This window comes from Populus trichocarpa, chromosome 8, assembly GCF_000002775.5.
Source record: "Populus trichocarpa isolate Nisqually-1 chromosome 8, P.trichocarpa_v4.1, whole genome shotgun sequence".
In the NCBI taxonomy this organism is placed as follows: domain Eukaryota; kingdom Viridiplantae; phylum Streptophyta; class Magnoliopsida; order Malpighiales; family Salicaceae; genus Populus; species Populus trichocarpa.
In genome coordinates, this window is record NC_037292.2 from 11,417,422 (window position 1) to 11,439,646 (window position 22,225).

The 22,225-nt window shown below is 33.2% G+C and overlaps 4 protein-coding genes across 11 annotated transcripts; 1 reads left to right on the forward strand and 3 right to left on the reverse strand.

The window, feature by feature from the left end:
- Positions 1-4,848, forward strand: LOC18101597 (WAT1-related protein At5g07050). Of its 7 annotated transcripts, none has more exons than XM_024607919.2 (10): positions 1-142; positions 247-325; positions 2,615-2,874; positions 2,957-3,019; positions 3,147-3,263; positions 3,386-3,620; positions 3,748-3,906; positions 4,002-4,153; positions 4,391-4,526; positions 4,616-4,848. In XM_024607919.2, exons 3-10 carry the CDS (start codon positions 2,669-2,671, stop codon positions 4,706-4,708), a joined length of 1,161 nt encoding a protein of 386 aa, XP_024463687.2. In that variant the 5' UTR covers positions 1-142; positions 247-325; positions 2,615-2,668; the 3' UTR covers positions 4,709-4,848. The 7 variants fall into 7 exon arrangements, with proteins under 7 accessions (XP_024463687.2, XP_006379888.3, XP_024463691.2 ...); XM_006379826.3 differs by having other exon boundaries at positions 2,622-2,874; XM_024607921.2 differs by having other exon boundaries at positions 73-92.
- A 280-nt stretch (positions 4,849-5,128) lies between these two features.
- On the reverse strand, positions 5,129-8,437 carry LOC18101598 (transcription factor bHLH104). 2 transcript variants are annotated; one of them, XM_024607926.2, is made up of 5 exons: positions 8,185-8,437; positions 7,817-7,894; positions 6,737-6,863; positions 6,352-6,514; positions 5,129-5,632 (listed from the first exon to the last, which is right to left on the reverse strand). In XM_024607926.2, the coding sequence occupies exons 1-5, from the start codon at positions 8,258-8,260 to the stop codon at positions 5,384-5,386; spliced, it is 693 nt and encodes a 230-aa protein (XP_024463694.1). In that variant the 5' UTR covers positions 8,261-8,437; the 3' UTR covers positions 5,129-5,383. The 2 variants fall into 2 exon arrangements, with proteins under 2 accessions (XP_024463694.1, XP_006379889.1); XM_006379827.2 differs by having other exon boundaries at positions 6,737-6,814; positions 8,185-8,431.
- A 638-nt stretch (positions 8,438-9,075) lies between these two features.
- Positions 9,076-12,273, reverse strand: LOC18101599 (electron transfer flavoprotein subunit beta, mitochondrial). Its single transcript, XM_006379829.3, has 5 exons — positions 12,077-12,273; positions 11,693-11,977; positions 11,518-11,598; positions 9,870-9,964; positions 9,076-9,371 (listed from the first exon to the last, which is right to left on the reverse strand). The coding sequence occupies exons 1-5, from the start codon at positions 12,143-12,145 to the stop codon at positions 9,146-9,148; spliced, it is 756 nt and encodes a 251-aa protein (XP_006379891.1). The 5' UTR covers positions 12,146-12,273; the 3' UTR covers positions 9,076-9,145.
- A 3,221-nt stretch (positions 12,274-15,494) lies between these two features.
- Positions 15,495-17,155, reverse strand: LOC18101600 (RING-H2 finger protein ATL16). The gene has a single exon (XM_024606219.2). It carries the CDS (start codon positions 16,721-16,723, stop codon positions 15,656-15,658), a length of 1,068 nt encoding a protein of 355 aa, XP_024461987.2. The 5' UTR covers positions 16,724-17,155; the 3' UTR covers positions 15,495-15,655.
- Between the last annotated feature and the right edge of the window lie 5,070 nt (positions 17,156-22,225).

Consider the following 22,225-nt stretch of genomic DNA (forward strand, 5'->3'; position numbering starts at 1 on the left):
CACATGATGGCCATCCATAGATGACACACAGCAACCAGCACCACCACTTTGCTCCTTGTTGCTTTTGGCACCAACTATTTTCCTATATAAATGTACAGTCTTCTTGTCTAGTTTTTCACTCCTCTTTTCAACTCAATCCAAGGTAATAGTAGTCTTGATTCTTTTCAAGGTATGCTAATTTCTAGTTTTTCGCCTTTTTTGCAACTTTTACGATGTCTTTCTGATGTTATTGTTGCTTTTTTGTAGATTTTACATCCAAGATTATAGCTGTTGATCGTCTACAAGGAGCATCATCCTCTACCCTCACACCCTGCAATAGTGTACTGTAAGTACAGTTAATGGCTGGATTCGAACCTTTTTTCCAAGGGAGCCTAAGTATTAAATTGATAGTTGGACAGTATTTTCTTTTGTTAGAAAGAAAAGAAAATTCTAATTAAATTGAAATGAAAAAAAAAACCAGAAGATCATGAATTCTATTGATTTTAATATTAAAGAAGCATATAGAAAAGAAGAAGAAGAAGAAGCTGAAGGAGTCATAACTGATTGTAGAGAGAAAGAGACATGCATGTTTCTTAGAGAGGCGTAGAATATGGCCTCCGAGGATGCGTTCGGGAGCTACATAGCTAGGGGGGCATCCCGTCCGATATGTAAGAGTGTTTATGAGTCCGGTCCAGATAGCATAAAGCCCCAAATCCATCTATGGCCAAGTTTCGAGAAATTAAGCGGTTCGGAAGGTATTTGTGAGTGTAGAAATAATTTTTTGTTTAAACAAATATTAACATAATATTTTATTTATTTATTTATTAAAAAATTATTTTGATATTAATACATAAAAATAATCTTAAAACATTAAAAAATATTATTTAAAATAAAAAATAAAAAATATATATTTTTTAAAAAATACTTTTAAAATACAAAAATAAACTTGATATAAAAATTTCACTTACAGTAACTAAAGATTTTGTTTTCATGTAACCCAACTGCGAGGGTACTGACTAATATCTATCAAAGAGACCGGGGGAAAATAAAATAAAAGTATTTATGGCTGAGACCAAGAAAATTGTTGACATCCTCGGGATTTTAACACAAGAAAATGGTAGTGATAAGTGATGATGTTATTTCAAATTAATATATTATATATGACAAGCTTGTTAAAAAGTATGGTTACACGTACATGTCTAAAGCTTTTGTTTTTAAAATAAGCCTCTAGAGATGATACTTAGAACTTATATGCCATCTAGGCCTTGGACTCCTAACCAATGAAAACCCCATAGTCAAATAGGTTTCGAAAGCTGAGAGCACATAACCCATGTTTTCACAGACGATGCCGATTATGATGTTAGCTCAAATCCTTTATATGACTGGCCCTTCACGGATTATTGTTCAACGTTTGTACTCATAGCCCTAAGATGCATGGATCTTGTCTTGAAAATGCGTCTCTTAAGAAAAGTAGGCAATTAGGTATCTTAAGAGGTGGTGGTATATTGGATTTATAAATTGCTTAGATCCTCTACTTCTAACTAATATGGAATATAGGTAAATATCAATGAGCAATTGCTGGTATTTATGCACCAGGTAATCGTAAGCAGAATTTTAGTTGATGGCATATAGTAGGCAAGAAAGAAAAAAGGCGTGAGCAAACAAGAATATTACAAATGCTATCAAGAACCAAATTAAAGCTTTCACTTTGTTCTAACATTCCACAACGTCCTTTTTTTCCCATTGCATGCAGAATCATTCTATGGCTCAACCCTTCTAATTTGGTATAAAAACATGAATGATTTCCCAATTAGTATAAATTAATATCCGACCAGTGACCAATATTTTGCTTAATTTTAAGAGCGAAAGGAATAAGAAATGCTACATCTTTTTATCCTCTTCTCATAAAGATTTTACTTACTAGGGGCAGAGACGGTTTTTTTATTGTACCACTCATAGAAAGATAATTAGAACCAATATCATGCAAAGCTTTTTGTGTTTAATTTGTTCGGGTTGTAAAGTTTGGATGCAAAGTGTCTTGCTATAAGATTAGTTTATTGATTAACAAGTCCAGTTCATATAGAAAATAAAAAGGGAGGTTTGCAAATAATTTTAAGTGTTAATCAACATGAAGTTTATAATATTTGTCTTGCTATATAATTTTGTTTACTGACAAAATAAAGTTCCTGTAAATGTAATTGTATATCCGGATCAATGCAATATGCTATACATAAAGAATAAAACGAAAAAGAAAGGGGAAGGAAAAGCATAAATTCTGTAAAGGACTTAAAAAATGTTCTCTGGGATTAGGTTAATTACCATTACAAAAGCTAACAGAAGACTCCTCAGGATGTTTTATTAATTTCAATAAGCAACTGAAATGACATTTAACCAACCAAAGTACATGACATACAAATCAATGAGTTCCGTGTAACTAATCTCTGAAATGAGCAACCATGCAAGAGAATATTCCTTCTTTATCTTCCAAATCCAAAACATGAAATCAGGGAATCACCAGTACACCAGAGAGCATATTTAATCAAGAACATGATACTAACAGCAACATGCGACAAGAATCAAATTAAAACAAACACTCCCATTATCTTCTATATCTACGTGTAATGTGTTCTTTCAGACTTCAGCTTGTGAAGAAGAAGAAGAGGAAGAGGAGGGCTCGGAAAGAAAGCCAATGGCATCGACTGCAAGCAATAATGCGGGCTTCTGCACAAGGTTCAAGCCACATATTCTGATGGTTCTTGCACAGATTGGCTATACTTTCCTATACTTTATCACTGAAGCATCCTTCAACCATGGAATGAATCCTAATGTGTACATAACTTACCGACACATTATATCCGGTGTGGTGATGTTTCCTTTTGCCTATTTCCTTGAAAGGTACTTAATTTAAATGTTGATAGTTATGATTGACTTGTATGAACGTTTCGCGTGCATGAATACTAATCTGTCTCTCCTGCAGAAAACAAAGGCCGAAGTTGACGATAGCTCTTTTCGTAGAGATATTCATTCTCTCTCTCCTGGGGTAAGAACAGACATACATGTAAGACTTATATAAGCATCTGTATAACAAATGAAGGAAGTTAAAAAAAAATTAAAACAAAGAAGAAGAATTATAGAAACTTGAGCAAAGTGACTTTTGATGATTGCAGGGTGGGTTTAACTCTGAACATGTATTTTGTAAGTATGAGATACACCTCTCCAACTTTCGTTGCGTCAATGGTCAACACCATCGCTTCTTTGACATTCGTAATTGCAGTTGTACTCAGGTAAGTAGCAGTAATAATTATAATTTAGAAAGCTGAAAGTACCTGAACAGTTACTCTTCCTAAGAAATCCAGCTAGTACTATATATAGTGAGTTATTCTAAATATTAGTGAACTTTAAGCAGGTTGGAGGTTCTTGATCTTCGAAATCCTCGTGGGATAGCAAAAGTTCTTGGGACTCTGGTTTCCTTGGCTGGTGTAACGACCATGACATTATATAGAGGTCCTATCATGAAACACCTATGGCATCCTCTAATCCATATTCAAGGAACGACTGGAAATAACCATGAGAGCTGGTTAAAGGGTTCAATTCTTACTGTTGCAAGCTGCATAACATGGTCCATTTGGTATATTATGCAGGTCTGACGCAAACTCAAACTGCAGTTCACTAAGTAATTATAAGTCAGAAAAGAAACATATAATTTCCTCTTGACGGATATGGGGTGTTTTATCCTGAATGAGTAGCTAATTTTCCTTTAAAACGCAGGCTTTTACTTTGAAAAGGTATCCTGCACAACTTTCACTGACTACATGGATGAGCTTTGTGGGGGCTGCTCAATCAGCCGTCTTCACAGCGATTGTACAACATAAGAGAGCTGCTTGGACAATCGGATTTGACATCGACTTCTGGTCAATTGTCTATGGTGTAAGTGCCATGTGCATCAGAGTTGGTCAACAGTAGTTACGTGCTTATGTTAGAATATTCCTGACAGTATTCTTATTGTGGATCATATACGGCAGGGAATAGTAGTCTCTGGTTTAATAATCTTCTTTCAACTGTGGTGCACGGAAGAAAAAGGACCAGTCTTTGTGACCATGTTCAATCCCCTCTCTACAATCTTAGTGGCAATTCTGGCATACTTTGTTCTAGGTGAAAAACTTTACTTGGGCAGGTAATTTACTTGAAAGTTACATCCCTTTACATATAAAACTCAAACTGATACTATAATCCATTTGGGGTATTTATTTTTGTGTCATGTCTGACGAATTCCTGAAATGAAGTATATTATTTCCCATAAACCTAACCAGCACGCAGTTATGAAGTTTCAATTCTTAATAAAAGATTTAAATGAACTGAATCATATTAAGTGACTGGAAAGATGACCTAGATGTTTATGTGGCTTGTACAGCATACTGGGCGCTGTTATTGTCATCATCGGCTTGTATTTGCTATTGTGGGGCAAAGAAGAAGATCAACAAGTTCACAGTAAAGAAGAAGAACAATCCCGGTTGGCTTACGATGAGCAAAAGGAACTTACGATACAGGTAGTTACTTCAACTGAAAGTAAAGTATCACCAGGCGGACCTTAAGCTCCAAATTGATTATCTGACACAAGGACCTTTGTTATGCATAGCCCCTTTCAAATTCCAGAGTGTTGTGGCATAAAGAGAAATGCTCAAGTGTAAGAACATGCCAGGTAAAAATTGAGTCCACACGGAAATTTTAGACATGTTTCCTTGTATTTAAATGAAATGCAAATTGAAAAAAAGAAGAAAGAATTTCCAGTTACGTACTCATTATCGACCTCTCCTTCAGATATAACAGAGGATCTGATTGTAATATTAATAATGTTCCCATGTTAAAATGTGCATCTTCTCTCCCCCTTAGTGGACAAAAAATCAACTTGAATAAAAATGGGTATAAAGGGTCAAGATCACACCACATTGAGTTCCTTATGCTTGCGGGCATGACAACAGAATATTCCCAAATTCGTCTACAAAAGTTCCGAACCATAAAATAAATCAGTGTGCAAAGACGAGCTCCTCAGCAGGAAGCTCTTAAATACCGGTTCATTAATAAAAAGGTCGGTGCTAAAAAAAAAATGTTGAGTATATCTCAAGCTTCTGTGGCAGGAGCATTACCAAGATTGGCAAACCGTAGGAAAGATAATTAATAGCTCCTGGGAAAATCAAAATGCTAACATACAATTACACGGTGGAGATAAAATGATTTACTCGAGAAAATACTTGCAATCTAACTACCTTCCTAACAATCTCCAGCAAATACACTTGCCAATAATTTGAATTATCAAAATAAGGTATAATGCATAGCAAGTTATATTTACATGTGCGACAACATATAGCATCTGAAAGTTGTCAGGATATTGAAGAGCAAAAAAGAATTATGCAGCAGGTGGCCTGAGCTCATGATCACGCGATGTATCACAAGCAGCTGGAGGTAAATATCGCCACATTGGCATCAGACCATAACTGGGAAAGACTGGCATCTTGTTTGCTGCAGCATGATAGGCTGCTGGATAGGTTGGCATGAACCTAGGAGGTGGAACAGCCACAGCTCTCGATTGTTGCTCCATCTTTTCTTTATCTGCCTTGAGCGTCAGTTTCTCTTCACGGAGTTCAGTCTTTTCAGCCTGTTGCAGGGGAAAATTAGAAAGCCATTCTCAGAAGATCTATAGGAATAAATTTCAGGTGTGAAGCGAAGAAGATTCAAATGCATCATTCACCTTAAATATAAATTCAACTCAAAAACCAAGAATATACAGACAAGGTATTAAGAATTAGCAACTATATCTAGCGTGTGCCTCTTTTGGCAACCATGTCCTTTATTATTACAAAAATGAAGCAGCTAGATTGTCGACCATAAAGGAAATTTCATAGCAGAATGACTAGACTCCAGTTTCCAATGGACTACTTTCAGCAGGTGATGAATAGAAAGAGACATTTCAGCCGACTACCCCTTCAGAGTTTACAATGCAAAGCCAGCAATTTAAAAGGAGAAACTACATAAAACATTAGCAGCTTCTAATAAGAAGAAAGTATAGTACTAACTGAATTCTGCCAATATTTCATAATCCTCAGTAGATCATGATATAACTAACTTACTCATAGGGCTGCCACTCCCAGAGAATATGGAATTTGGAAATAAATACATTTCAATTACTAAGACTTAAAAGAATCAAAAGAAAATTCTGCAAACAATACTAGGAATAGATAATCCAATAGTGTCAGATTCTTCAGGTTTCTGAACTATCATATTATATTCAAATAAAGGGATCATACTCCCATTCAATGCAGAAACTGCAGAAGGAATAATAGTTGTTGTAGTTAAATGTGTGTTGAAAGTGACTACCTTCAGACTTTTGATTTCTTCTAGAAGCTTTTCATTAGTTTCTTTGAGCTCCTGAGCCTCAGCTTTAAGCTGGTTCAAAACTCTAATAGCATCATCTAGGATGGCTGGTTTGTCAGTTTTGGCTTGTCTTCCAGGTTCCAAAATAGAGCTCAAATCTTGAAACCTGCAATCATGAGGAAAATCTGTTCTTCAAAATATTACTTACTGTTATCTCCATTCTACAAAAAGGAGAAAATTTGTTCTGAAAGCTCTGACAACAGCAGTACATCAGTAGTATCCAATTCATCAAATTGAAAACATTTCAATAGTATGCTCTTTCGGATGCGAGTTGCATTTTCTAATGTAGTAGCTTAAACTGATATATCTGATTGAACAAGATGCATGCCTGTCATTCAATCTATCCCTCCGCAACTTCTCGCGGCAAGCTTTGGTCCCTGCTCTGCTACATGAATCACTGCGTCCCCTATATATCATTGACAGAAACAGGATAACATGAAAAGAACATCTCGTTCCTACAAAAGTAGAAAAATACCAAACAAGAAAATGGAAGACACATGTATTAATCTGTTGGTTAAATTAAGAACACCCAATCCTAAAGCACAGTGTCATATACCTTCAGATTTTTATTATCGCAACATTTTAGATCAACAAACAAAAGTGATGTGAGAAATGAAGTAACATATCTACATTGACTAATATTATAGTGCTTTAGACAAAAAAAGAATATCACAAGGAGGAAAATAAGTAATACAGCTAGATGATTGTACTTCAACCACTAGAACTACAGGCTCCACAAGGTTAAGAAGAAGAATTTTGAGCAACCACAGATTGATACAAGCACAAGTAAACAAATGCCAAAATTTCCAAGAATTTTATTTCTTACATTTCTCAATGACTGATTCAGTTAGAAGCCAATTTTTTAGAGATTTTTGCAGTGGATAAATAAGTTAGAAAGCATATCAAATTTTTAAAAAAGGGGATCATCAAAGACATGAGAGCAGGTTATTCCTATTGTCGAGATAGTTTAAGGCACTCCCTCAATGTAATTGAGTTTCAACCTAATCAATTCAGCAGTCCCAAAAGAAAACAGAAATGTCAAGTGAGCGGTGTTCATTTTCAAAGACATGAGTGCAGACTAATCCTATTGTTGAGATAGTTTAAGGTACTCCCTCAACAAAATTGAGTTTCAACCTAATCAATTCAGCAGTCCCAAAAGAAGAATGAAATGCCAAAATGTGCGGTGTTCATTTCATCAGCCAAACTTCTCTAGCTGAAATAATTCCTCTAAGACACGCATTAGAAGTAGCACACATTTGTATAACTTTATTCAAGATGAATATGTTATACATAAATCAGCAAAAACAACAGAAAGATGCTCCATGACCTATTCAAAAGCATTGCATTCAATTTCAATTCCGAGTATGAGTGGAACTTCAAATTTAAGAACACGCAAGCAAATCAATACCTCTTCCGCGAACATTCTCTTTCTTGTGTGACAAGAACACTGGATAAAAAATCATTATCCACAACACCACCATAACCGCTGCAAATACCATAATAAAACATCAGAATCCAGCAGCTATTACACATCTCCTTTCTATACAATTTCACACCTTTAACTACAGAAATTACAAACTTTTTTCAGCACTGGCAAAATCCCTAGCAGATTTATTCATATTATAAAACCCCCAATTATTATTTTTTTCCTAAAAGAAAAATGCAAACCCTAATGCACCCTCATAAAATTTTGTGATAAAAAAAGCTTTGCATAGAAACTTGAAATTGACAAAATAAAAAAATGAAATAATTAAAAAAAAGATGGATGAAAAATACCTGTTGGTGAGAGAATTGTCGGGGCCCAATAATATACCCAGAAGATCCAAGTAACTTTCGTCTCCCTCAATCTCATCTATTGTTTCCATCACCCTTTTTCTTTATTTATTTTTGTGTTTAACGATAAAAAAAATGCAGGCGAGGGAAATTATGACTTCTTAAAAAAATTGGTACTAGTCTGCTAGGATTTAAAGAATCTCGATGATCAGGGACTTATGGTTAGTGAACGTCCAGTAGATTTGTACCGCGTGGAAGGTATCATCACTCATAATGGGTCTGCACGCCGCCGCGTCCTTTTAAATGGTCGTTTGTCATTATGGTTTAGACTTGTATTTGGTTGTATTTTAAAAATATATTTGATATAAAAAATATTAAATTTATATGTTTTAATATTTTTTAATAATTTTAATGTGTTTACTATAATACCAAATATTTGGTTTTTGAAAAATAACATATACTATAATACCAAATATCCTATTATATTCTTGTTTAAAATTTTTAAAATATTTTTTAATTAAATTATATTTTTTATTTTAATATTTTAAAATTATCAATTTAATATTTTTTTTAAATTCCACAGCATTTCTATACACATGTTTTTCTCCAACCATATCCCTTTAATGCCCCCCTACCCTATTATTTACAGATTAGCACTACTTATTTTCCACTCCTTGAAAATAGAGAAGGTTAGCTAGTAGTGAGAATGCCGTGCTTAGCTAATCAATCCGCCCATCCATGATGCTCAAAGGAACGATACATGGATGGAAACTCATCCTGTAGGACTGCCAGAATTAATTCTTCAAGCTGGCCATGAAAAACTGGAAAGGGGCTGATTTGTGCATAATACATGCTCACTTGGTGTGAAGTCCAAAAGGAAAGGAGAAAAGGAAATGAAGACCAGTTGCCCCACCAAGCTCGAATTTATTGAAGTGGGAGAAATGTATAATTTTTGTGTACAATGTTAAATGACATGAGCCTCGTTTCGAAGCTTATCAATCAACTCATCTACAGAAGAAATAATAACCCCTGCTTTTCTCTTTGGAGGTTCCGTGACTTCAACAACCTCTATATCAGATTTAACCTCCACGTTCAATTCTTGTGGAGTGTACTTCTTGATGACCTTTGATTTTGCTTTCATAATGTTGGGCAGTGTCGCGTACCTTGGTTGGTTCAGTCTCAAATCAGTGCTGCATGAATGGAACAAACAACAGTTGAATCCCAAACCCTCTCATCACCGATAAGATATTCAGATAAAACACACAGCCCATTACCGCCATGCAAAAAAAAATTAAAAAAAATCCCAACTCCGACACAAAAATTGATTCGAGCGGGCTCTGCAAAGATAAATGGCATCATTAATATCAGCTTGGACAAGCATTCAAGTTACAAACCAAGTTCTTACGCCGAAAAAGGGGTTAAAGCTGACAAATTCAAGAGCAGCAAACTGCTTGATGCTACTAAATATAAGATGTGAAAATTTTGGCCCTCTTAGTCTTGTGTAGTAGTTTATGAGAATTATTTAGTATTTTTGTAGTTAGGTTAACTAGGAAGTAGTATCATTGGTTTTTTAGGTCAATTTCCCCCCTGCTTCAGCAACCACTAAACTATCTCGATAAGACCTTCATGAGTAAATACAAACTCAATCACGTGAACAAGTGAAAACGATTGAATGAATATGAACTCACGTAATCACTGCAGGTAGGTCTAAGCATAAAGTCTCAAGACCACCATCCACTTCTCTTTCTACAGTAGCTACCTGCTTCTCCGTGTCGAGCAAGACCTGCCAGATAACAGCAGTAAGTCATATGAAAAATGATGCGAGAGAGTACCAGAATAGGTACAGAAGATTGAATGTACAAAATTAACCAACGACAAGCAATAATAACAAAATATGTAAGCCCCTCGGCTTTGGAATACAAAATCCATATTTATGACCTATTCGACCCCACCCTTCTACCACCTAGGCCTCAACAGGCGGCTCAAGACATATGAAGCCTTATGAAGAGAACAGGAAAAAAAAAATGTCAAGAAGCTGCTTGAATGCACAGAAATTCAAATGATTTTTTTCTCTTCAAATCCACGCAAGTTCGCGTAGAACAATATGAAAATGATACAGAACAGAACGAGGGTTCCACCAGTAAAATGAAGCACACAAAAGGACTTGAATCCTAACTTAAAAGGCTGAGGCCATCTGTATACATTGCACAGCAATAATTCTTAACTGTGATCTTAATTCACAGGAAAACAAATTTAACAGCTGAATGGAACAAAGATAGCAGTCAACAGCCAAAGTCATAATTAATTTAGCAAGATGCAATTTAGATTTTGGTGCATTTATGCATCCTACATAGAAATGGACAAATAAAGTGAGAAGTGTTTTTAGATTAAGACAACTAATGCTTCAAAAACCTTGTCAAAGACATTATTTCAAGCAAGCAAACTACCTTGCCAATGGCTTGCAGAAAGTTTAGAATCCTTAATTTCTTAGAATGTAGGAGGACTGTGAACAACATAATTTACTAAGTATCACAAATTTCTCCGATTGCATGTTAGTGGTTTTGTATAAGATCTAAGATGACACTTCTGTTGTCAGAAGTTTCAACAATCAATACACTAACTGTCGAATCTGAATACCAATTAATAAAGTCAAAGAGGTATGCTTCAAAATCTTGTCTTAATTCTATAGCTCAGTGCCTTCTCAACCATTTTCTCCTCATAAGCATTGCCTCTGAACTATGATATGCCTCACTTACTGTTTCACTATTTGCAGTGCCAATGAATAAAGTCACATGAGATGCTTCAAAATCTTATCTCAGCAATTAGAGTGATGCCTTCTCAACCATTTCCTCCTCGGAAGCATTTCCTCTGAAGAATAACATGCCTAGCTGGATCTTTCACTATTTGCTTAAACGTCTTGTGTCAATCAAATTAAGAGATACATGCTTGACTCTTGTTATTGGACTTGTTTTACTCATTCATATACCTACAGATGCATCCTGTGTTAAACCTATGTAAATGTAAACCTCTGAAAGGAATTCCTCTCAACTAATCATATTTAGAGATACTGAACCACGCTATTCTGGAAACTTTTTGTTAACAGGTAAGCAAGTAACCCCTACATCCAAAGCATAAACTCTAATGCTAACCAGCTCACTTAGCAGAAATTCACTATTCTAAGTTTCTTGAGCTTTGAGAGTCTTGCCTCCTACGTCCAATTACTAGAAACATCAATGTACACTGCATATGGGACCTTATTAGTTCTTAAAAAAAAAAAACAGAATTACTTACATTAAGGGATCTTAATTGGATTGTGTTGACATCAATTTAACTAACCTTTGAAGCAAATGTCCCCTGAGGCCAACCTAGCAACCCTGCCACCATTTGACCGGTTTGGTTGCAATCATCATCAATAGCCTACACAAAATCTTAGTTAAAAGAAAAACAAAAAACGAGCCCAGAAAACAGAAAAGCCATCAGAATATTTCAAAACCCGGATAAAAGAAGCAACCTGTTTGCCCAAAATAATGAGTCCAGGCTTCTCGACCTCCACTAGAGCCTTCAAAAGCTTAGCCACGGTAAGAGGAAACAAAGCAGCTGTGGACTCCACATGAATCCCTCTATCAGCCCCCATAGCAAGACCTGTCCGCAGCGTATCAACGCACTGGGTTGGGCCCATACTTACAGCGACAACCTCGGATGCCAATCCAGACTGCTTGATTCGAAGCGCCTCCTCTAAAGCTATCTCGCAAAATGGGTTCATCGACATCTTCACATTTTGGGTCTCAACTCCACTCTATTTCCAAAATTAAAAGGAATTTGTTTTTGAGTTATCTTAAATTAAATTTACTGCTGGTTAATGATAGTGATTGCCATGGTGGTTTTGTTTTCTAACCTTGTCTGATTTGACTCTGATCTTCACGGCGTAGTCAACGACTCTCTTTATTGCTACCATTATCTTCATGGTGGGTGTTTTCTTCGCCGTCCTCTCTCCGGGATCGATGTGCCCTGCAGATTGAGATGCAGGCAATAAGCTCAGGCTTAAGCCTTCGGAAATGGATAGGATGGTGAGAGGTGGCACTCTTAGAATTTCTGAGTTGCAACTTAGTCCTTGTAGTTTAATGCAATTAATTAATTAAACCTTTTGATTTAAGAAAATTATAAAATTAATTTCGATATTTTGATAAGTTAGATAGAAAATCATGCTACATAAATACCTTTAGTCTAACCAAAATATTTTTTTTAATTATTTTTTTAATATATTAATATTAAAAATAAAATAAAATAAAATTATTTAAATATATTTTTAAGTAAAAATTATTTTAAAAAATAATCACTCCCATAAATTTTATTTTTTTTGGTTAAAGTTTAGATCAAAAATCACCCTAGGAATTAAATAAAGATTAGGATATCTTTTATTTATATTTATATATATATAAAAATGTTGGTGAAATAAAAGTAAATAAAGACTAATTTATAATTTCTGAAATACGAGAGTCTAATTAATTTCTTTTTTTTTAATTTTGAGATTAGATATATATAAAACAAATAATTTATGAACTTGGGCCCTTCTTTATTTATGGGCGGGGCTCTAAATCTATCCCTGGAGGCCAATCCCTGTATTGAAAGTGGCCCGAATAAATTTTAGTTCGTAGAATTGAGCCAGACTGGGCTCTCTGTCCAGGCGGGTTGGGTTTTTTCTCGTGGACATTTCCCCTCCTCCCCGCCGAGTCTGCAAGTGAAAGCAGAAAGGGAAATGGGATTCTGGTCAAATATTCAGCCATTAAAGTATAACATCAGGTTGAGAAGTAAAATTCTAATAAATTTCTTATATCATATAGACAACTTTCTTCTGGGCGAATGGAAAATGCAAAACCTAATTATGATGTATAAAAGATAGTTCGAAAATATTAACAACGAGGAGGGGAAATCACTTCTCCCCTCCTTAGAGATTTTTACTTTTTACTTTTATTATTAAACACCTGATTTATTAAGAATTAAATTTTATAATTTAATTTGATTTTCTTCTATCAACTTATTTTAGTATCATGATCTTAGTTGTAAATTTGATGAATTAACTCGATTAATTTTATTTTTTTTATTATTTTAATTAATTTTTTTTATTACATCATTCAACGATTGATTGAGAATTAAGTTTTATTAATTTTTTTTATAAAGTTATTATAATCTCATAACCCGGATCACAAATTTAGTAGGCTAAACAGTTGACTCGGGCTATTTTTATCCTTTTTTTAATTATTTCTTTTTGAATTTCATCCTTTTACTTTGGGTTAGGCTTCATAAATTATTTTGGTTTATTTTTTACGAGTTTATCATGGTCTAATGACCCGAATCACGTGTTTGGTCAATTAACCCTTCTAACTTTTTATGATTTAAGCTATTTCAATCTCATAATTCAGTTCGTAGATTTAACAGGTTATCCTGAATTGACCTAGATCAATTTAATATGTTCTTGTCTCAATATTTTTTAAAAAATATTTATTTTAATATTTATTTTAGTCAAATTACGTTTTTATTAGTCGTTCATGTTGTTTTTAGATCTGTAAAGTCAATCAGATCACATCAAATTAATTTTTGCATGATTTAATTTTTTTTTATTAAAAAACACGTTAATAATATCTAAATATTTTTTTATATGTTAGAAAAATTTTAATATAATCCGCCCGGGGGGTCAATAATTTAATAATTACTATAAAACTGCAATGGCAATTTCATATTCATTAGATTTCGCAACATCCCACGGGTGCCTCAAGAGTGTCAAAGATATGCTATCTTTGCCCATACATAGAAGCACATGGCTCAGGAAAATCGAAGGCCATAATATCATCAGATAGAAGAGAAGCAATGTTATTGTAATATTTATCAAGTCAGTGATTGTGTCTGCTGAGAATAAAACCAGAGAAAAACAAGAAATGAAGATGTGGGTTTTGTAGTTAGACTGTCAGAGAAATCAGGGACCAATCTATGGCCCTGGCTTTAGAATATGATGCACATTTCTGCAACTAGCGAGACATGGATCATGTTTCTGATACCTTGAAGTTGCTGCAACTTCTTTGTCACTTGGGGATGGACTAGTGGAAGCTCTCACAATCCATATGACTTTCCTGCATATCCTTATGTTTCAAGATCTTGCCAACCCTAGTTGGTATGAATACTTAGGCTGAAATAACCCAGCATTATGACAGTTTTCCCTGTAACGAAAGCCTAAGCCTATTCAAACAATGCATCAAATTGTTGTCTCTTATCTTGAAATGAAGAGCATCGATGTTATGTATCTTTAGATTTTCTGCACAACTTCAAAATCCAGCTGTTTGAATTCGAGAAAACTAACGCTAATCGTGCAGAAAGATTCTCTGTTACTTCCGAGAAATTATCAAATACATTAGCAGGATGCATTATTCTACATTGTAATTTTGGAGAAATGATTTGGGAAGAATATGATAAAAGTAGGATACGCATTCAAAAAACAAGAAATGGAGAAGGCGAGTTTATGGTGAAGGCTAGTGTCCTTAAGCTTGAGCATTCAAAATATTCATTCAACCAACCTCTCGACATTTTTTTTATATATATAAATTCACCTCTACATTTGCTTAACATTATTGGAGACATGCACATAAACAGATGATTCCTACAGGTTGGAAGTGAGTGTTGTTGAGGAGCAACAAGAACAATGACCAAACAGCGTAGCTTCCCCCCTTCACCAATATTCGAAATATTAATGACTCGAGAAGTTGGTGGCTATTGTCATAATTACCTCAATCGAAAAGGACTCTTCTCTACCTCCTAAATCAATGGAAGGGGACCTTGATTTGCAATTCTATAATCCTTCTTGTTTACTTTTCTTGTTCTTTTGTAAACTTTTCCATCCACCAGAACTAATATGATCGATGCCCTCTGTGATTCTCTCGATCGAAGAGGACCCTCCCTAGCTAACTCCTAATTCAATGCAAGGGGACCTCCCACCTCTCCCTCACTTTTGTAGCTTTTTTTACTCTTTTAAATATTTGTAAAGAGTTCTCCCTCTACTTGAGACAACCCATGCTTTACCATTGTTATTCTCAGATGCTGTAATGTCAATTACGGTCTGATATTTAAGAGGTGTTTGATGTTGTGATTATGGTTGATTTTTAAAGTGTTTTTAATTAAAAAATATATTAAAAAAAATTTTTAAAAAAAAATTATTTAAAAAAGGAAAAGACAGAACGAGCATAAAAAAAGAGGTAGTTTAAGCAATGATGCTTATTAGTCATGGCTGTTATTGGAGCCCTTCAAAAAACACTGGGCAAAGGCACTGGCACTAAAAATCAAATAAAATTAGAATTTGATATTTCAATTGAATACTTTTTCATGTCACAAATCCTATGCCTTTTAACACATGTAATTAAAATCCCTATATCTTTAAAATGAAAACCAAAAACTACAAGGAAAATAATCAATCTAAAATACTTTGACTTTACGACTGCAAATAAACAGGTAAGACTGTATTGCTTCTGGATCCTCTAACATGACCAAAAGAAAAGAAAGTTCTTCTTGCTCTACCACTACAACCTTCAACCGGACTGACCTCGGTTAGTTGCCTGCTCTGCTGCACTATCTCTTGAATAGATAAATAAAGCTGCCAATCTGCTGACGAGTCCATTGAAAAAGACCTTCTGATGGGTTGAATCAATCCGAATTGATCATCTTTGCCTCTAGTATCAATGCATTCATCTCCCATGCTGGTAACCTTATTAAACTTCCTTGATTTCTTGTGACCAACTCTCTGCTCTATCGTCTTCGGCGAAGGACTAACTGAACGTGCTGATAACTCTCCTGAATTCAATCTTTCATGTGCTGCAAGCAATGTTTGATCTGTAGAGCTGTGATTACTTAACTCAATGACAACGTAATCTTCATCTCCGCCCATGGGACTTCCACTGTAAGGATTTGGATCTTGGGGTGAAGAGCTTGGAGCAATAACATAATCAATTGGGAATCTTGTGGTGCTCGAAATGCTTGTTCTACAGAGTGGGCAATTAGCATTGCTTTGAAGCCAAACATCAATGCAATCAATATGAAAAACATGGTTACAATTTGGTAAATTTCTTAGCCTCTCGGCTTCTTGAAACTCGTTCAAGCAAACTGCACACTCGCAGAAGTTTCTTTCGCCAAGGTTACTAAAACTGTTCCCTTCTTTCTTGAACTTAAATACTGGGATTGACCTTATCACTGACTCGTCAAGTCCACGCGACACTATTGCAGCAGGAGAGTAGGCCATCAAAGGGTCTTCGTGATTTCCATTTCTTGATAGGGATAATCGCCTTAGAAGATCGATACGGTGCCAATTCAGACAGCATTTGATGACAAAGATGTAATAGCTTACTAGCAAGAAAGCCGTGGCCAGAATTCCTATAATGGCAATGGCTATAATTGGGAAGCTTGTATCTGAAGAATGAGTACGAGGTCCAAAAATTGATGAGCCACCAGGACTTGTCATTGGTGGAAGAGATTGAGAGCCATAGCTTTTGCTTACAAGATCCATGAAATGGATGCGCTAAGCAGAGATGGCAAACCAACTGGCTCGTTTAGATCTTGAATATGATACACAACAACATTCAAATTAGTTATCGTAATGAACAAGGTCGAACCAAACTTAATTTATGAACTTGAAACCCAAAGAAACTCAAGGTGATAAAGAAAAAAGATTTGAAAAGGGACATTAAGACGTGTGGTCTCAGGAAAGATGGAAGAACATGGAGAAGAGGGACATGGGAGAGAAAATCAAGGTGTTATAAGTGGTATAAATGAGGGAAGGTGTTACATGGGGACATGAAAGCCTTGAAATTCAATGAAATTGTGCCTGAAATTATTATATTTTTTTATTTTAAAACAGAAAGTCTGAGCTAAGAGTACGTAGTTGGTGAATTTCTCTCTTGTTCCCACGGGAGAGAGTGTCTCGATTAGTGTACCATTAGTTCTTAGTAACCATAATGTCTGGTGAGCTAATTAATTAATAAATCTAATGTAAATAATAAAAGATGAGAGTGGAGGCTGTATAGAATGGGCAGCTATCCACCGTCCAAGTGATCTGGTGGGGGGGCCTAACAAACACTATTCCTGGCCATACTTGAACTTGCAGTTGAAAATGAATATAAATACCACACCACATCTGAATCTGTTCAGGATGGCCAAGCGACCAAGACCTTTCACCTCTCGAATTGTACCAGTAATTTTTATTTTTTATTTACTCAAGTCTTGTCATTTAATTATCTTTTATTTCATTTTGTTCCGAAGAAAAATAAAATCGTTAGTGAGATCCTAGGATTTTATCTAAAATACGTAAGAGTTGAACCTTACAAAATATGGATGAGAATTAAAAAAAGTAAATGATTTCACACTACATCTCATATTAAAAGGAGTATTGTGGTTCAATTGTATTTTAAAAAAATAGTTTTAAATTAATTTTTTTTTATGTTTTTTAATTTTTTTTGATGTGTTATATCAAAAAAAATTAAAAATATATATTATTTTAATGCATTTCTAAATAAAAAATACTTTAAAAAATAATTCTTATGACTCTTAAACAAACACTATGTTTGAAACATATTTTGAGGTTGAAAATATTATATTTATATTTTTTTTGGATGATTATAATATAAAAATATTAGAGATTAGAATCAACAAAAACATAATTTTACAAAAACACTTGGAACATATTACCAACACACCTAAGCCTCTCATGCAAATGGAAAAAAAAAATTATCCTTAATTAATTTCATTTTTTCAACAACTGTTTTTTTTAATTGTTTCCGGTCCTTGACCGAGTGAATGTGAGTTCTATGAAATGATTAATCATGTTTTTATTTTAAGGAGGTTGACAACATGTAAGAGAGAACAATACATGTATCGCGATTGCAAATACATGAATAGTTATTATTTGGAAGTGTAGTTTAAGTAAAAATTAGCTAAATTTTAATTTATTTTTTATTTAAAACTATTTTTTTATATTTATATTATTTTAATATAAAAAATAAATTAAAAAAACACATATTAAAAATGATATGATATGACACAAAAAGGTCATGTGAATTGTAAGTGACAAGTCACTGTCAAAGATGCGATGCAAATAATGTTGTTGGTAATAGGTTGGCGAGGAAATGAGTATAGTTGCGCCATTGATTCGTTCTAGATTAGTTATCTACTAAGAGTGGGTATATGAATGTGATAGAGATTCGGGTTGGTACATGAAGTCTATAAAAAAAAACATGAAAACGTGTATATATATATATATATATATAACTAGTTTATGTAGGTGAAATTGCATAAATTTCATAAACCTACTTCATTCTCAACCACATTCTTTGAGATTATAGTTGTGGTTACGGTTCAAAGTGTTTTTTGCTTACAAATACATTAAAATGAGACTTTTTTAATTTTTAAAAATTATTTTTTAGATCAACACATCAAAACAATCGAAAAATATAATTTTTATAAAAAAAAAAGTTTTTTTGAAATTTTTTTAAAACGTGGGTTGGACCGAGTTTCCAAACGGTCTCTAAATAGATAATCTCTGTTATACCATGAGTTTATTTAACTTTCTTTACGGTATAAAAAAATATGCTAAAACAATGCAAGAATTTTTAAAAAAGCAAAAACAAATAAAATCTAGAACTCGAATTAATAACTAGATTGAGTTTAATAAGTTTGGGTAATTTAATAGTACAAATAAAAAATTACAACAATATTAAATAAAAATAAAAAAATTTGACAACAAAAAAAAGGTCAAAAAAACCTGACTCGAGCGCATTCGAGTTAGCACGCTGAATACACGACTTGGTTGTGACACCAAGATGACCCTATCGAAACCAAATTAAATAAAATCATGAAATTCAATTATCAAATAACTCAATATTATTGAAGGGTAAAATTAAAAAAAATAAATATAAAAGCAGCAAAAAAAAACTTGAGTCAAACCAGGTTAACCTGCTAACCCCATAGAAAGGAAAACGAAAAAAAAAAGAGTATGAAAATCAATTCTAAATCAATCAAATGTTAAATAATGAAATTAAAATAAAAAAAATCAATTTTTTTAAAAATAAAATGTAGAAGGATTTTATCTAATAACAAATTAAATGAGAATGTGGTAACCCTATAGAAGCAAAATGAAAAAAAAATATCCAAAGCTCAAATTATGTCAAATAAAATATTGAAGCACAAAATTAAAGAAAACAATAATCCAAAAAAGGTTAAAAAAATAAACTGAACCCCCTGAGTCATCATGTAAAATATGTGAATCCGTTGTGATACCTAGGTAACCACATAAAAAACAAATTGAATAAAAACATGAAGCTTAATCATTAAAAAAAAAAAAAACTTAATGTTAAAAGGCTAAATAATCTGAATCATTTCTAAAATTTGTGAAAAATCCAATTGAAAGCAAAAAAAAAATAACAGAGTTCAATCTTCAATTAAATAAATGTTAAATGATGAAATTGAAAAACACGAGCTTAAAAAGAAGGAAAAAACAACAAGTAAACTCGGGCAAATCTCCCAAACTAGAGTTAATTTTCTAAATTTACAACTCATGAAATCTTAGTCATGGATTCAATCAAGAAGTTTAATTCTCGACTAATTCAATTATGAAGGATGAATCTAGAAAAAAAAATATCAATTTAAAAAATGTTACAGGTTAAAAAAATCAAAAGAATGAGAAAAAAATCTTATAGAAAAAAAATCAAAGGATAATGAAATCGTAAAAAAATAATTTTTAAAATTATTCTAATAAAATAGATAACAATCAAAAGAATATGGACTAATTCTTATAAATGAAAAAAAATAAAGAATGATGAAACTATAAACAAAATTTAATTTTATAAATTATTTCAAACAAAAAAATAGTAATCGAAATAACACAAATGAAATTTAAAAAACAAATTGAAGGATTGCTTTGAAAAATTAGAGGGTCATGTACTAAAATTAAAGAGAAGAGAGAGAAAAGAAGAAAAAAAAATTATTAGTGTCAAATGAATGTCTGTTGGTCATACAAACCTCTTGGGAATGAAGGCGTTGCCGAAACGATTCAAATATCATATCAGAAGCCATTGTTTGGCTACTGGACGACATCTTATACGCCATCTAAATGGCGATGACATCTCCTATACTCGTGAGCCATTTTTTTTAAGAAAATATATTTAATATTTATTAAAATATCAAATTGTCTTTCACTCTCTTGATTATAACAAAAAAAAACAAGTTAAAAATACAAAAAAGCCCGTAAGCTTCAACTTAAAGGGTAATTTAGTCATTTTATTATATTTAAAATAATAAAAAAAGATTAATTTGTCCGAGTCAATTTAATAATGACCAATGGATTATATGTAAAAGACTATATTACCTCTAATAACTAGTTGATTCTGTTTGAGAATGAAAAAATAATTATTATACTATTCTAATTCACTGTAATGCGCCCAGTCTAAGGTCACAATGGTTTATTGATCATTTTTAGGTTTTTTATATTGTCAAATGAAAAGTTAATCTCTGGATGATTTTATTTAAAAACAAAGAAGTACTTATGAAAGGATATAACTCTTTTCTAAAAAGACACAATTTTATTTTAAATAGAGTCTTAATTAACACGTAGTACACTCAACTTTTTATTTATCATACACACAACTTTCCATTAACTCCAACAGTTAATTTTTATCTTGAACACACTTCATCAACTGTCCACCAGCTAGAAACATGATCATTTGTTTCTTCTTCTTTTTCCTGTTCTTTCGAGAATTCTCATCATGCCTATGGTGATGAGTTAACAAGAGAACTTGGTGAATTATATCAGCTCATATTCTAATCACAGCAACGTTATTTAATCAAACGAATGAAGCAATTAACGAGTAACAAGATTCGTGGGCAGTACACGAGCTTTCCTTTTTGAATGGTAATAATTCAAAAGAAACTTGACTTTTCATACACTCATCATCCATTCTCAATCTTCTTAAAGCAAAAGGTCTCCATAGCCCACATGCAAGCCACCATCATGAACAATATTGTTCACCTTCCCTTGACTGCAAAATACATACAGATTACACGTATATCTAACATTGCATTTACTTCCACAGGGCCTCCTCCCAAACATTACACATTAAAATCTTTCATGGGGGATCTTTAGATTTTCGAGTGGGTCACAAAGACAGGACCTTTTTGTCAACAAATTAAAGGGCTGATGATATCATCACCAGTGAGCATAGGCGGAGGTATGGCAAAGGCTGGGGTGGGCTTTAGCCTAGGTCAAGATTTTATCAATATTTTTTTATTAGTTTTATGTAAAAAAAATTCGTAATTTTCAATTAAATTATCAAAAAATTCTGAAAATTTGCGTGGAGCCTTTTAATATTATGCTTTAGCTTGGGTTAAAATTTCAGAATTTTTAGAGAAATTTAAAAATTTGATGAAAAATCACAATTTGACCAGTTTTACGTTATTGGACGTAATTTTCAATCCAACAATCAGATCGAGCTGAAATTTTACGAGGGATCTTAAAATATGTTGAATAAAATCTGGTTAAAATTTTAGAATGAACGGAGCTTGGTAGTGCTAACAAAAAAAAAGGACCGTCAAATAAAAGCAAAATGACTCATTAAGAGTAAAATGGTTATTTGCCATTAAAAAATAAAACAAATCAGCTCCTCCTTTTTTTTATATGTTTCCGACTGGGCAGAAGCAGAATAAAAAAATAAAAAAATAAAAGGCGAGAGAGAAATAGAAAAAAGTAAGGGAAAAACATAAAAAAAAATCTAAGGAAAAAAATAAAAAAAGTGAAAGAATAACCTCGTAAACTTACAAAGTTCAACTTATAAAACACTAATCTAGGAAAGAATCAAGTGAAGGAAGGAGGAAATGAAAGAGAGAAAAAATTTAATTACTTTGTTTTTCAGTTGACATGATATTGTTATTTTATCCCGGTTGATGGGTTATTACAATATCGATTCAGATTCGATTATAGATGAATTATATTCCACAAAACATCAAAGGATGTAACTTTAAT